The sequence below is a fragment of the Rhinoderma darwinii genome, chromosome 7 (assembly GCF_050947455.1).
Source record: "Rhinoderma darwinii isolate aRhiDar2 chromosome 7, aRhiDar2.hap1, whole genome shotgun sequence".
Lineage (NCBI taxonomy): Eukaryota > Metazoa > Chordata > Amphibia > Anura > Rhinodermatidae > Rhinoderma > Rhinoderma darwinii.
The window spans coordinates 135,252,776-135,268,000 of record NC_134693.1 but is presented as its reverse complement, the minus strand read 5'-3'; the positions used below and the strand labels follow the sequence as shown (position 1 = coordinate 135,268,000).

General features: G+C 41.9%; 1 protein-coding gene across 1 annotated transcript in view; it reads left to right on the top strand.

The window, feature by feature from the left end:
* PRKAR2A (protein kinase cAMP-dependent type II regulatory subunit alpha) overlaps nucleotides 1–15,225 on the top strand; it is a 32,776-nt gene that overhangs the window by 12,911 nt on the left and 4,640 nt on the right. Inside the window, exons 2-10 of the mRNA XM_075831757.1 lie at nucleotides 4,729–4,764; nucleotides 5,925–5,977; nucleotides 6,120–6,203; nucleotides 7,026–7,132; nucleotides 8,009–8,162; nucleotides 12,283–12,384; nucleotides 12,468–12,542; nucleotides 12,631–12,696; nucleotides 14,512–14,650. Of these exons, the coding sequence (XP_075687872.1) occupies nucleotides 4,729–4,764; nucleotides 5,925–5,977; nucleotides 6,120–6,203; nucleotides 7,026–7,132; nucleotides 8,009–8,162; nucleotides 12,283–12,384; nucleotides 12,468–12,542; nucleotides 12,631–12,696; nucleotides 14,512–14,650 (816 nt within the window). The remainder of the gene's footprint in view (nucleotides 1–4,728; nucleotides 4,765–5,924; nucleotides 5,978–6,119; nucleotides 6,204–7,025; nucleotides 7,133–8,008; nucleotides 8,163–12,282; nucleotides 12,385–12,467; nucleotides 12,543–12,630; nucleotides 12,697–14,511; nucleotides 14,651–15,225) is intronic.

Here is a 15,225-nt window from a genome sequence, read left to right as displayed (position 1 = left end):
ATAAAACGAGGAGCTGTTATGGTTGGCAGATGAGGTGGCATATGTCATGTCAGTATGTGAACGCTATGCAGTGAGGTCTCCGCATGGCTGCAGCTATAGTTACAAATGAGAATCTGCGCAAAAGTGGACGGGTCCTTCGCAGGAGCGTTTCTACCTCCCATGACAACCAGGTATTTATTCAACCCAGGACGGAAGTGGAATTCTATAAAAACAAATATTGATCTTAAAATGAGGACAAAGCATCGGTACAGAGTTTCATTACTCCCATGGACGTCCACACAATTGACGCGGCATGCTCTGGTTTAAAAATCGCATGGCTTTGTGGAGCAGCATCTGAATGAGGTTTTCTTCCAAATTTAATTTCACAACAAAGTTACGTTTGACGTCGCATTAAAATGGCACTTTACTTGAAATTTCCCACCTGATCTTATATTGGGCATAGACCAGCATAGCTGAGCTCCTATAATGCAGGGGGCAGTAGCTGCTTCAGATTACTGTACAGAACAAGCTCTCTGCAGACATTGAACAAGCAGGGATTGCTGGTAGATTTCAGCTCTCTTTAGCTAGTGGCATCTTATCTAGATAAATTTTACGTGGTAAAACTGATAAAGGTTTTAGACAACCGCAGTGACCAGAGCGCACTTAGGCTTAGTTCCTTCAGGAAGTTTGAGGCAGATTTTGAACTGGCAGCGTTGTTTTAACGCTTTTTTTTTCCAAGCGTTTTTTGCTCGCAACCCTTGAATCTAATGCAAGGACCAGAGGCAAAAAACGCCAGAAAAATAATGCTGAAACGAGCGCCGCAGGTTTTCTTCTGCCTCCTATTGATTTTATGGGTGGTCCGAGGCAAAAATCGCTCAAAGAAGGAGCATGCTGCAATTTTTAAAACCATGAGGGAGGGGGGGGGGGGGGATTTTGGCTTTTGTTTTTACACGGATTCTGATGCGGTTTCCGTGTGAACTGATCCGAACACGTGTGAATCTGGTCTTAATTCGTCTTGTGTATTTTATGTGCTGCTATATTTCCCAGGGGGAATAAATTCTGGAAACTTCAGTCATCTCTCCTGTTTCTCATCTTGTGAATGACTCATTAGCTGTAAATGGTGCAATTACACTTTCACTTTTTTCATTCTTCCCTTTTCACGGTTATGTCAAACGTTATTCTCAGATGAACAAAGAACACGGAACATTAATTTTGACCTGTAAAACAATAATTGCTCGAGAAAACCTGCTGCACAGCGGAGGATCCATCCGTTATCTGTGTTACCCTTGCTTGGTGGATTTGGAGAGTTTTGCTCATTGATAATGTGTTTTACATTCTTCATCCGTGACTTTTTTGTTTGTATAGGAGAGGACCATGTTACCCGGGTAACTCATCGGAGTGGTGGTCAGGCTACACACACATGTATTTATATTTAGATGGTACCTGGAAAGTATGAAGGAATCACGTAATGCTTACATATAGTTGAATTGGCAGCATCTGACCTAAGCTGGTGAGGGGCTGACCGTGTTCAAATAAATTCTCTTTTAGCCGGGCCATTTATGGCGGACAGTAGTTTGCCTATAGGATGTACGGTTGTATAACCTATTGTCACTGTTCGGAAGGGTCTAAGCATTTCGTTTCTTTGCTGCTTCTGTGTTATTGCTTGGAACAGGCATAATTCTAACGACTCTATATTCGGGAATTGTCTTTGCCTACGGTAATATGAATATCTGGGGGGGGATTCCACTGCGGAGATTCCTATTCAGCCCAAGACTTTAAGGGCGCGTCCCCTTTGGCTTTCTCCTCACACTGCGCTCTATTTACCAGGCGCTGTGCAGAGAATTGCGTTTTTGTGTTCATACTCCGCGCCAGGGCACAAGTGAAAAGTTTTCAGGAAGAAAATGAAGGGATCGCTGTGCTAGGAAAAGTGTAAACTCGTTCTTGGCATCAGTGGGGCTCCCATGGGTCAGAGCCCCACTTGTCCGACATTGATGTCAAATACTATTGGGAAATCGTATATAAGAATCGCTTCTGATGTCACTGCTGCAGTGTCTCCGTTATAAAATGTAACGCTGACCACACATCACAATATTTTGATAATTGGGCCTTAACCCGTTAGTGACCTGCCCATAGTGTTTCTACGTCTGTCACTAACGGGCCTTATTCCGATGCCATAGACTTTTTACGTCGCGCCATCAGAATAAGTAAACAGAGCAGGGAGCTGTCAAATCTCCCTGCTCTCAGCTGGCAGAGGCAGCTGAGGGCTGGGGGCGTCCTGATCGATATTAGTATCGATCTCACCTGTTTAACCCCTCAGATGCGGTGCTCAATAGTGTTCACCGCATCTGAGTGGTTTTGGAGAGAGGGAGGGAGCTCCCTCTCATCCCACCGACACCCGGCGATAAGATCGCTGAGTGTCTGTGTCTCTAACGGCAGCCGGGGGCCTAATAAAGGCCCCCAGGTCTGCCTGTGGTGAATGCCTGCTAGATCATGCCGCAGGCAGATACCTGTCCTAGCAGATACCTGTCCGTTTTACAGGGGGACTAGTAAAAAAGTTAAGAAAAAAGTTTAATAAAAAGTGAAGAAAAAAAATTAAAAACCCACTTTTCCCCCTTACAAAATACTTTATTATTAACAAACAAAATAAAGTAAAAAAGTGACACATATTTGGTATCGCAGCATCCGTAACGACCCCGACTATAAACTTATTTCATCATTTAACCCGCACGGTGAACGTCGTAAAAAATAAAATAAAAAAACATGCAAAAATTGCTGTTTTCTTTGAATCCAGCCTTAAAAAAAAAAATGTGATAAGTCTCATCTACTCCAAAATGGTACCGATAAAAACTAAAAAAGTCGTCCCGCAAAAAAAAAGCCCTCCTACAATTGCATCGGCGAAAAAATAAAAACTTTACGGCTCTTCAAATATGGAGACACAAAAACAAATAATTTTGAAAAAAAAGTGTCTTCACTGTGTAAAAGTAGTAAAACCTACAAAAACGATACAAATTTAGTATAGTTGCAATCGCAACAACCCGCTGAATCCTTGTTATTTATACCACACGGTAAACGGCGTAAATTTAGGACGCAAAAAAGTGTGGTGAAATTGCTGTTTTTTTTTTCTAGTCCCCCCCCCCCCCCCCACACAAAGAAAAGTTAATCAATAAATTCTATGTACCCCAAAATGGTGCTATTAAAAATTACAACTTGTCCCGCAAAAAAATAAGACCTTATACAGCTATGTAGACGCAAAAATAAAGTGTATAGCTCTTTGAATGAGACGATGAAAAAACGTAAAAAATGGCTTGGTCATTAATGTCTAAAATAGGCTGGTCATTAAGTGGTTAAAGGGGACTCGGTAATGAAGATCAGTAGTACGGTCTCCCAAGGGGAGTTTACAGTACGTGGTAAATCGGCAGACAGAAGGTGCGCCAAGATATCTGTCCATGTGTGGCCAATTGAGGCCCCGTTCACACGTCAGCATTAAATAAGATGCTTATATTCAGATTTTTTGCTGCGAATCTGCATGCTACCTATTTCTAAGCAATAATCTAAACCGGAATTTTGAGTAGCATGTAATTAGGGTTGCGGAAACACCATTCACATGCATGGGATGCGGATTGTCGTAGAATTTGCCAAATTCTTGTCAAATCCGACATGTCTCAAAACCTGAAGGGTATCCTGTCGGAGGCACAAAGAAGCACCCCAAAAAAGTTTCATGCTGCAACTTTATTTGTAATGTCGCTGTAGCTAATCCCGTTTGACACTGGCTTGGTGTGATGTTCTCTGTGATCTGCAATGTGTCCACGACCCTTGTTCTGTATATATGGAAGGTTCATGGCTGCAGTTTTGCTGGCCTTAGATGGTCTGTTGCCCTTCCCTTGGAAAGCAGAGATGCATTCATTCCTCGTGGCCGTGCTTATTCTGTACAAGGGGAAACCCCTCATACTTCACGTGTGTTGGGAGCAGAAGGATCTCTGGCTAACAACTTAGAAGTCTAAAACTGAACCGTCCTCTACAGAATTATATAGGTGTTTGCAGTTTTTTGCTTTCAAGCAGGAGTGACCTGAATTCCAATACCAGACACAACCAACCCACAGACCAGAGTGGCGATGTTTCTGGAAGAAGGCAGCCATGTTTTACTCATGTTTATGCTTGGTCTCGAAATTTAAGTTTAGGATGAAGCTGTACTATACAGCAACTTGTGACTGAGGATATGTGTGATTGGTCCTCTATCCATAGATACCATTAAAAAAAATGTTCAAATTGTTTCCTAGAAGAGTAGTCAGAACTAATGCTGTACATGAGAGATTTCCGATGACGTCTTCTCTATGACTTGTCCGTCATATTTGGTCGGTGAAGGTCGTCATTGGCCAACAATGCCATAAGTTAAAACAACGAGAAATAGCCAATCGATCTCTGCTTTGGTCTGTGGTCCGGTCTGGACTTCTATTGATGGGATGCAGATATGTTGTTTGGCATTAACCACTTTCTAAGACTGTACCCGATAACTACCGGGAAAAAAATCAACTTTTTCACAAAGTTTTTTCTTCTCTCTGTGTCTGTCACGCTCGATGGGGTCACTAAAAAAAGACAGTCTGCAGAAAATGTGCAATTTCATTAGTCCAGAATCTCTAGTCTATGGCCAGCTTATTATTAGATATCGATTCCTGTTTTTGTAACGATCTGTTGCTAATGTTTTCGTAATGTATATTTGTGGCTTATTTTCTTGGTGGTTTTGTTTTGCAGCTCCGGTCATCAATAGATACAGTAGAAGAGTTTCAGGTGAGTTCTAATGCGATTATAACTGTATAATGGAGGGCACTTCATTTGGTGTCATGTTTTCACTTCTAATTTCATGCTATAGAGCAGATCCTGGGTCCTTGAGTCATCCATTCTCGTTTTCGTCAAGTTTTTCAGCAGTATCATTATCTGGGTAACAACCAATATACCAGTATTACATCTCTAGTGGTGTCACCTACACATCTATACTCGCCATTGAAATAAGCATGCACATTCAGCTGAGCCAAGAGCACGAGTTCATGGAGTAGTTGACAAATAGCTGTTGGAAGAACGAGTGTTCATTATGTGTGTGGCCGGATTACGAGACGACTGATAACAAGTTTATAACATAAGTTTATGATTTTGGATGATCCGTTATGTTTTTATGGGGTGAACTTATTTATGAAATCAAACAATATTGCTGCTCTGTGTCTCTGCCTTACGCTGTGAAGGTTCTGGATTTGCCAGGTATTGTTTGGGAGCATTTAAGTATTTTCGTGAAGCCTGGCAACTTCCAGCTATGTGACCTTGCTGCAATAGTTTCTTGGCTCTCAAGGCTAATACAAAAGAAAAATATCAATGTGTTCTGTAGCTGCAGAGTCCTGAGGTTGTGATAACAGCTGGAACGACCTTCCAATTCTGCAAGGCCTCTGATAAATAAAAAAAGAAAAAAATCTACCGACTGCTTGTTAGAGGCACAGGAGTGTGACCCAGTGCGTTTCACTGAACATTGTTTTACCGTCCTGTCCTGGAACACTCCCCATTAAATACGGAGCTCAAGTTTTATAATGAACTTAGAAAAATAAATAGTGGATGGCAGAGCCCATCCTGCGCAGCAAGACCCGGCGTGTGCTTAAATAGAAGGAACTCGAAAGCCAAAGATTATGGCAGATTTATCAGCAGAGTTTGTATGTGGTAGTGCAGTGCCACCCACATAGGGGGCATTTGCTGCCTATCTGCCCATTAACTAGTCAGAATTTTTTACAATCTCACATGGACAGCCCCCCCCCCTCCCATTAGATTATTGACCGATACCAACAAAAACTGCACGGAGCTAATGCGTATGAGCTGATGTGTAAAACTCCCTAATGAATCATGTGTACAATCTATGATCATCTATAATCAGCTTTTAATAGCTGTCTGCATTTTTATTTGTTTTTTAGTTTGTGCGGAAGCCTTTAACCCAGATGAAGATGAAGACGACGCAGAACCTCGGGTAATTAGAGATCCGTTTGGTTTTCTTTGTCCTGTAAGCGGAAGGTTAATGGATAATGTACCGATGGGTGATGACCTGTTATTTTAGTATCTCTATTTATTTTTGTATTTGGCAATTTTTATATATTCATTTTCATTTTTAGATAGTTCACCCGAAAACAGATGAGCAGAGATGTAGGTTACAAGAGGCTTGTAAAGATATTCTTATCTTTAAAAACCTTGACCAGGTAAGTCTTGCACTTCCCAGTTTGAAGAGATTCAGTAAACTATGACTATTTTTCACTTCTAACTAATTCAACCACCATCTTCTAAAGATCCACCAATTATGTCAAGTAAAATGAAGCCCCTTCCCCCAATCAGTCAGCTATTATTACTGGGGGGGACGCTCCATGTCGCTGCGATGCTTGGAAATGTAGTGTAACGTGGTGCCCACCCTGATGTTGAGTCCGTGGGTGCTGCTATTTACAGCTGTTCTGGCTGAGAGGGATGGGCGACCCCCTTCTATGACTTCCATATCCCCCAAGGTTTGGTTCACATTAAACAATTGTGTCTACCCAGTTGTCTAATTCCTGAGTCGGACACAGCCGATGCCATTTTTGTGTGCTGCTCAGGTGTCCATAGTCTGATGTAGCCACAAAAGAAACACTGCATGCAAGGCGAGGTCGGAATCACAACTGATACATCAGATGCCAAAACTGCTCATGGATCAGAGCTAGTATCAGTTTCCGTACCGTACCAGAGGGAAACCGAACTGGCATATGGAGCAGGTTATGGGACAACGCACACCTATAGGCCACTTACACTTTTTTTGCGCCCGTATTACAGACTCAACACCTGGACCCCCTGCTGTTCAATAGAACGGAAGTTGGAGCACCATAAAATCCTTTGGTGCTCTAACTCCCTTTCGAATCAACCGCAGGAGGTTTAAGATTAGCACCCGTATTAACCCTACGCACCCGTTTTTTGGGTGAAAGTGGGCCTGTGTCGGGAGATAATCCTAAAATGTCGATTCATAAGTCTACCTAACAGTATTTGATCTCTCCTTTTAGGAACAGCTCTCTCAGGTTCTTGATGCAATGTTTGAACGGAGAGTAGAACCTCAGGAACATGTTATCGACCAGGGAGACGATGGGGATAACTTCTATGTTGTTGAACGGTAAGGATCTCCACTTGTTTCTTGCAGGGACGTCTGTTCTGGGGTCTCGGCTTATTCAACCATTTCTTATAGCCTTTTTTTTTTTATTCTTAGGTGACAACTTGCATGGCCACCACTATGGCTTGCATGGGGTTGTCATCCCAGACTGCTTAATGACCTATGTACCCTAGTTATGCAGCATTATGGAAGCCAAATATATTGATGTATATGTGGAACGCTAACTAACTGGGAGACTTTGCTATTTATGAGTCTGGGAATTGGAGTGGGAGTTGTAGTAGCGACCATATTAGGGCCTATTCACATCACCGATGCCCTTCCGTTGCGGGGTACCGTCTGAGGTTTCCGTCGGGTTAACCCCTCAGTGGAAAGGCAAACGGAAACCTAAGCGTTCGTTTCCCTCACCGTTGATATCAATGGTGACTGAAACATTTGCTAATGGTTTCTGTTTGTCACCGTTGTGATAGGGTTCCGTTATTTTGACGGAATCAATAGCGCAGTCGACTGCGCTATTGATTCCGTCAAAAATGACAGAACCCTGTCACAATGGTGACTAACGGAAACCATTAGCTAGGCTTCTGTCACCACTGAGTTCAATGTTGAGGGAAACGGAAGCTTAGGTTTCCGTTTGCCTTTCCACTGAGGGGTTAACCTGACGAAAACCTCAGACGGTACCCCGCAACGGAAGGGCAACGGTGATGTGAACACAGCCTTAGTTGACTTAGATTTCTGAGAAACTGAAATAAATGGTGGCGTATATTGTTTTAGCAATTTGACACAGTATATACTTTTCTATTTTTTCATTGTGGTTTTCTAGATGTAAGAAAGTACAGACTGTTTTGATTGATCAATGAAGTGCATTGACTTTTTTTCTTCCAGGGGGCTGTATGACATTTTTGTATCTAGAGATGGACAGTCCCGCTGCGTGGGCAGATACGATAATCATGGCAGTTTTGGCGAGCTGGCCTTGATGTACAACACTCCGAGGGCTGCGACTATTGTAGCCACAAGTGAAGGATCACTGTGGGGACTAGTAAGTAAAGAGATGCTGAAGGCGGCAGCTGCTGAACTGTACCCGCCAGCCTGTGATTAAATGTAGATCTGTTGTAGTCTTATCTGACGTACTAACCACACGTCTTGTCTTTATGACTGTATACTGAGAAACTGATGTTATCTGTAACACGCTGACAGTCATTAAACCTTCACCGAGGAAATTGTTCTACAGATCTCTGGTGACAATAGTCTGGGTGGTTAAGAAACGAAGAATCGTGACTGCAGCAACAAACTAAACAAGGGGCCCAGATAGTCCACCCCACTGTGGGCTTAGGCTCCGTTCACAAACATCGGATTTGCCATGGAAATGGACGTAGATTCTGCACCGAAATCTGCGTCCAATCTGAAGATTTGCCCGATTGAATGACGATGGTGCTAAACCTTATGTGGACCTGCTGTTCACCCACAGCGCGCACACGCGGCAGAAATCTGAGGGCAAGACTCGTGTTTCTGCTGCAGAAAAACCTGTCTGATTTGAATGCGATGTGTGAATGGGGTCTTAATGTTTCTTTTTAATTTATAGATAATGGTTTTCTTTGTGATTTAAATCATCCCCTTTGTCCTATGATGGGTTTAGGCCACATTCAGATGTGGCAGATTTGTTGAAAAATTTCTGTGCGGATTCCACACCAAAAACCCGCAGCAAATTGAACAGTGTTTTACAAACCCGCATTTGCACACAGCAGATTTGAGGACATTCTGCAAATTTTTAAATCCTCCGCGTGCCCATTATGTCACGATTTTGCTGTAAAACTGCGGCTGCGTTTCTGAACGCCTAAAATAACTTTGGCTCCGTTCACATCTGCGCCCGAGACTCCGTTCAAAGTCTCGATTGCAGAGTCTGTCATATTTGTTCTGTATTCAGCGCTATTCTTCCCGTCAAAACGATGAGCCCCTACAATGGAACCTGATGGACCCCGTTATAAGTCAATAGGATACAAAAGGCGCTGGGGATATCGTTGAATGACCGATCCGGCACCGCGTCGTGGTTTTGTTATAAATGGAAACTATAACGCAGATCTGAGCAGAGACCTACTGAGTGAAACGTTTTGGGACGTCCGAGTGTGACGTGAAGCCGAGGCAGACACGTTGGCCAGGGATGTTGTGGCTTCCTGTAAAATACGTCTGTCCTAGGATAAGAAGTTATTGCATGGAATTAGCAATTAAACTGATACGATTCCCTGCGTTACGGCTGAAAGCCAACATTAAGGATCAGTAATCTTGCTGCATGTTACATTGTGTGCGCCAAGCGGCCATCTTTCTGCATCTTCACTTCTATTATGTGCTGGCTTTTGCTTACGGCCGCGCCTCAAACCCTCCTTCGCTGTTTTCAAGCAGAACGGTTTGTGAGTGTTTTGTATATGTTGATTCTTTTGTATTCTTTCTATTCCGCCCAATGTCGAATCATGAATTCTACTGGTGCGATTCCCTTACAATATTTCAGTTCTAGTGGTAGAGGCAAAAAACGCTCTTCCTGCAGATTTCCGCCATTGTAGAGAGAAGTCTTTATCAATTGCAATAATTAGGATAGGAAAAAGCGGGGAATGACGTCCTGAGGCATTTCAGAGACTTGTCCTCATGACTGTCTGAGGGCTGTGTTCCCGTCTGTAGTTTTTCATAAGTTTAAAAATAAATAAATAATCTGATAAGATCTGGCAGCAACAGCTCGCCTGCTTGTTGATGGTTTCTAAGCAGCAAGTTGTTGTTCCCCCCCCCCCCCCCATGCACTGCAGTAAAGTTAAAAAAAAAAAATGTATTAAAATATAATGAAGATGTAAAACAAATGTCATGGATTTTATATTTGCTGATTTGACATTATCACTTGTATCATATGTGGTGAAACAGCGCCACCCAGTGGATTAATGGTGAATGGCATAGCATACTAATTACCCTGCCAATCAAAACTATACTTTCTAAATAATATGCAGACCTTCAGATCAGGGGGTTGCGTTCAGCATATTAAACTAGTCAGACAGCGCTCATTGATTTATAAAGTGATGTGTTTGGTTGCAGTTTTCAGTGACTGATATGAGTAATGACTTTCATGACACTTCTGTGTGTGCTAATAGAACTGTTGGGGTTGTGAAAGCGGATTTCCATCTGTGCTTGTTTACAATGCGCTTAATTTACTGACTTAACTTTTTACTGTCCATTTTTCAGGAAGCTTTAATGGTTTTGTCCTGTTTTAATTATTTCAATTTATAGAATTGGAAAAGATAGCTTTCTCGTCTGAATGTGTAATACCCTCATAACTGCGATAAGCCCCAATAAAAAAAAATTTTTTTATAGCCCACATCATAGTAATGCATCCATGGTTGCTAACTAAATAAAGTGAGTACACATGGCGCCAGTCATGTGACCAACCCCCATCTCCTCTTTCCTCACTGGCACTCAGGTAACACTGTCCGGGTATATAACAAATGAATAGTATCTTATTGAGGAGCAGAGCTTTATAAAATATTTCTACCTACAGATACCTCTGGGTTAGCACGATAGGATTATAGGTTGGAGTTGATGGACCTTTGTCTTTTCAACTATGTAACATTTCCACATCAGGTCTGTCAGCCTTTTGTGTAGGGAGCGGTCTTACATCGTTCTCCCTGTCATCTGTTTGTGTTTTTTTTTAAAATAAACTTAACTTTATTAATAACCTGACAACATCACCTAGAGGCCCAGCAGCCATGTCATACATCCCCATTAGTCCTATTCACTCACTTAGCCCACATATGTCCTCTATGTTGCCCTAACAGCAGTATTGCATGTAACCCTATTGCTTACTCAATGTAGAGGTCACATGACCAATGCCATGCATAGTCCTATTCGGTTAGCCTGTGGAAGCAGTAGACCGGACTAATCTGTGGGCTATGCCATTCTGTTGGGCAGAAACAAGGGCCTACAGAATGTGAGCAGAATTTCTAATACCTGTATATTAAAAAACGTTTTGATTTCCGATTTCTATAAATAAAAAAAACTGGACGACCCCTTTTAATGCAAACAGTGTAAAGACTTTAACCATCCCTGGGGTGGATGTCTATTGAAACCATTTACAATACACAATCCGCATTGCTACCAGAATCATGGGATACATTAGAGGGGGGTAGTCTGGCCTAAAGCATTTTTTTATTTTTTTTTTTAAAGTGGCCAAACTAATAATAATAAGAAATAAAAAAAAATAATTTCCGAAGTCTTCCACTGTGCCAGTTTACGTCATTCACATCCTGTCGCTCCACATCTCCGATAGAACTAGACTGCAGTGTAATTCAAATGCAATTGGAGGATGCTGCAGTGCCCTGTCTCCTACATAATCTGATCGGCGCTGTAATGTAGAGAACACTGTTTTTTGTTTTTTTTTTACAAACAATCATTTTTGTGGAAGTTAGTAATTTTAGATTTATGCTAATTACTTTCTTAATGCCCAACTGGGCGGATTTTTAACTTTTGACCAAGTGGATGTTGTGGAGAGAAGTGTATGACGCTGACCAATCAGTGACCAATCGGCATCATACACTTCTCTCCATTCATGTCCGTTCATACTTAGCACAGCGTGATCTTGCGAGATCACGCTGTGCTGTCACGTACTCCCACATTAACTTTACTGAAGTGTCTTGACAGTGAATAGCCCTCACCTCCAGCCAGGACGCGATGTCTATTCACACTCCCGACACTTCGGTAAAGTTTGTGTGGGACTTAATCGCTGCACAGCGTGATCTCGCGAGATCACGCTGTGCTGAGTATGAATGGAGAGAAGTGTATGACGCTGATTGGTCACTGATTGGTCAGCGTCATACACTCCTCTGTACAATGCCTGCTTGGTCAAAAGTTAAAAAAACGCTCTGTCGGGCATTAAGAAAGTAATTAGCATAAATCTAAAATTGCTCATAACTGCCTCAAAAATGATTGTTTTTCAGAATAAAAACGTGTTCTCTACATTACAGCGCCGATCAGATTATGTAGGAGACAAGGCACTTATAATCTGGTGACAGAGCCTCTTTAACAGCAAACTCTGGTGCAGGGGCACAGATGATCCAATGTACGGGAATATGAATGCTATAAATTGGTTTGAATAATTCAGCATTTCTTTACTTTTCTCTCTTGACCAGGATCGTGTCACTTTCAGAAGAATAATTCTGAAGAACAATGCCAAAAAAAGGAAGACGTTTGAGATCTTTGTGGAATCTGTACCCATTCTAAAGTCATTAGAGGTGAGGCCTGACTGCCGCTTATGTACCCTACAATCCTTTTCCTCATCGTCTACATTAATGTTCATTGTTCGTTTTTTTTCCAGCCTTCTGAGCGAATGAAAATTGTTGACGTAATAGGTGAAAAGATTTATAAGGATGGAGACCGCATTATTGCACAGGTGAGCGCCGCCGTCCCTGGACTACCTTCAGGGGTAGAAGACTGAGGTTAATATGGGATTCTGTGATTTATGTACTTTTATTTTATAGGGTGACCTGGCCGACTGTTTCTACATTGTCGAATCGGGAGAAGTAAAAATAATGATGAAAAGCAAGGTAAGCGTACTAAGCGAGATGGAAAACTGTTATAACCATTTGTTTAGAAAAAAAAAGTGAAAATAAATAAGTTATCAGCAGAAGTTTTGTACTGAGCCGGATCTAAAGATGTGTTCATTGGAATCCACATTTATTTCACACCCCACCGGATGTCCCATAATTAGGAAATTCATAAGGACTTCCCGTACACGTAGCAGTAAAGTGATGCACAGCAAAAACTCACGAGGGTTTACCACAACTTGTGATGTTTGTTTTTGGCTGCGTGGCCAAGAAACCAAGTGCTTAACCTGCACAAAGCCGTTAAACCACATCGTAACTCAGTGTAGTTTTTGGCTGCGCGCCACACTGACACTGCTTAAACAGTTCGCCATGTCAAAATAACTGTAAATTAATGGGTGCTATTGCAGCTCCCAAACTTCTAAACAGGGGGCTTCTCGCTACATGTAAAATATTTCTAAGCATAAGGGATTGTAAACAGCAGATTTTCTTTTGGTCGGAGGTAGTGGAATTTCTTCACACCCACTTTGAATTTCCGAGGCCCCTTGCCCCTCAGGTGTGTCTCTTGGGTATCATGAATGATGTCGTACGGAATTACTATGAAAATTTCTCCTGTTTCTAGGTTTAGTGTCAGATAGACATAGAATGGAAAATAAAATCTCTTTTATATGTCTAGGGGAAATAAAACTTACTGTAAGAGAATATACTATATAAGCAGCGGAGTCTCCCTTCAGGCTTACAAAATCCCTGAATATTAGGCAATTCTGTGCCAGAATGGGATGCTGGATGAAGGGCTTCTTCTTCCTTTGTGCGTTGATGTAGAATTAATGATTGTTGTTAAAGAGGCTGTCACCAGATTATAAGTGGCCTATATTGTACATGATGTGATCGGCGCTGTAATGTAGATTACAGCAGTGATTTTTATTTAGAAAAAACTATCATTTTTGACGGAGTTATGACCTATTTTAGCTTTTTGCTAATGAGTTTCTTAATAGACAACTGGGAATGTTTTACTTTTTGACCACGTGGGCGTTGTGGAGAGAAGTGTATGACGCTGACCAATCAGTGACCAATCAGCATCATGCACTCCTCTCCATTCATTTACACAGCACATAGTGATCTTACTAGATCACTATGTGCAGCCACATACACACACATTAATGTTACTCAAGTGTCCGGACAGTGAATATACATTACCTCCAGCCAGGACGTGAGGTCTATTCACAATACTGACACTTCTGTAGCGTGTTTGTGAGATTTACAGCAAGGCAAACGTAATCTCGTTTGAAATGACAGGTTACATAGTAATCTCGCGAGATTATGTTTGCCTTTCTGTAAATCTCTCACAAACGCTACAGAAGTGTCAGGATTGTGAATAGACCTCACGTCCTGGCTGGAGGTGATGTCTATTCACTGTCTGGACACTTGAGTAACGTTAATGTGTGAGTATGTGGCTGCACATAGTGATCTAGTAAGATTACTATGTGCTGTGTAAATGAGTAGGGAGAAGTGTATGATGCGGGCTGGTCACTGATTGGTCACTGGTCACTAATTGGTCACTGATTGGTCAGCGTCATACACTTCTCTCCACAATTCCCACTTGGTCATATAGTAAAACACGCCCAGTTGTCCATTAAGAAACTCATTAGCATAAAGGAAAAATCGGTCATAACTCTGTCAAAAATGATCGTTTTTCTAAATAAAAAACTGCTGTAATCTACATTACAGCGCCGATCACATCATGTACAAGATAGGCCACTTATAATGTGGTGACAGAGACTCTTTAAGAGATTGTAACGTTCTGTCCTTCTCTTGTAGACAAAGACCAGCCAAGAAAGCAACCAAGAGGTGGAGATCACTCGGTGTAAGAAAGGACAGTATTTTGGTGAACTTGCTCTGGTTACCAACAAACCCCGAGCTGCCTCTGCATACGCTGTAGAAAACGTCAAGTGTTTAGGTAAAACCGGGAAGGCGTTTAATTCTACACACTTTAGATGCAGCCATTGTATACGCCACTCCCATAACCACCGGAAGAAATGCTGAGAAGATATTAAAAAGTTTCTCACATTTGAGTATCTTCTAGACTGATATCCCATAAATGCGAGGTTATTGTGACACTTCCTGCCTATGTTCAGTCTTGTCATAGGAACATTTTATGAATCCAAAGATACATTTACCTCCATGCCCACATCTGCAGCAATTCTGTTATGTTATGGATGTACAAGCCTATGAGCGATTACTGGGCCCCTGCATGGACATTATGAAGAGAAACCTCACACCTGATGAGAGCAGCCGGTGGCATTATTTGGTTCCAGTATGGACCTCCGAGATCCAGAAATGTGTTGATGTGAATGACGATCACTAAGAACTGATCACTCGGCACATCAATGTTCACAAAAGAGCCTATTCTATGTTCCCCTTTGTAGGTCCCCTTTAAGAAATGCAAAAATCTGATAATTAGAGCAGTTTCACTGAGAAGTTCTATAAAGGATCACGGAGTGCACAGCTTATAATAGTACAGCAGCGTTCTAA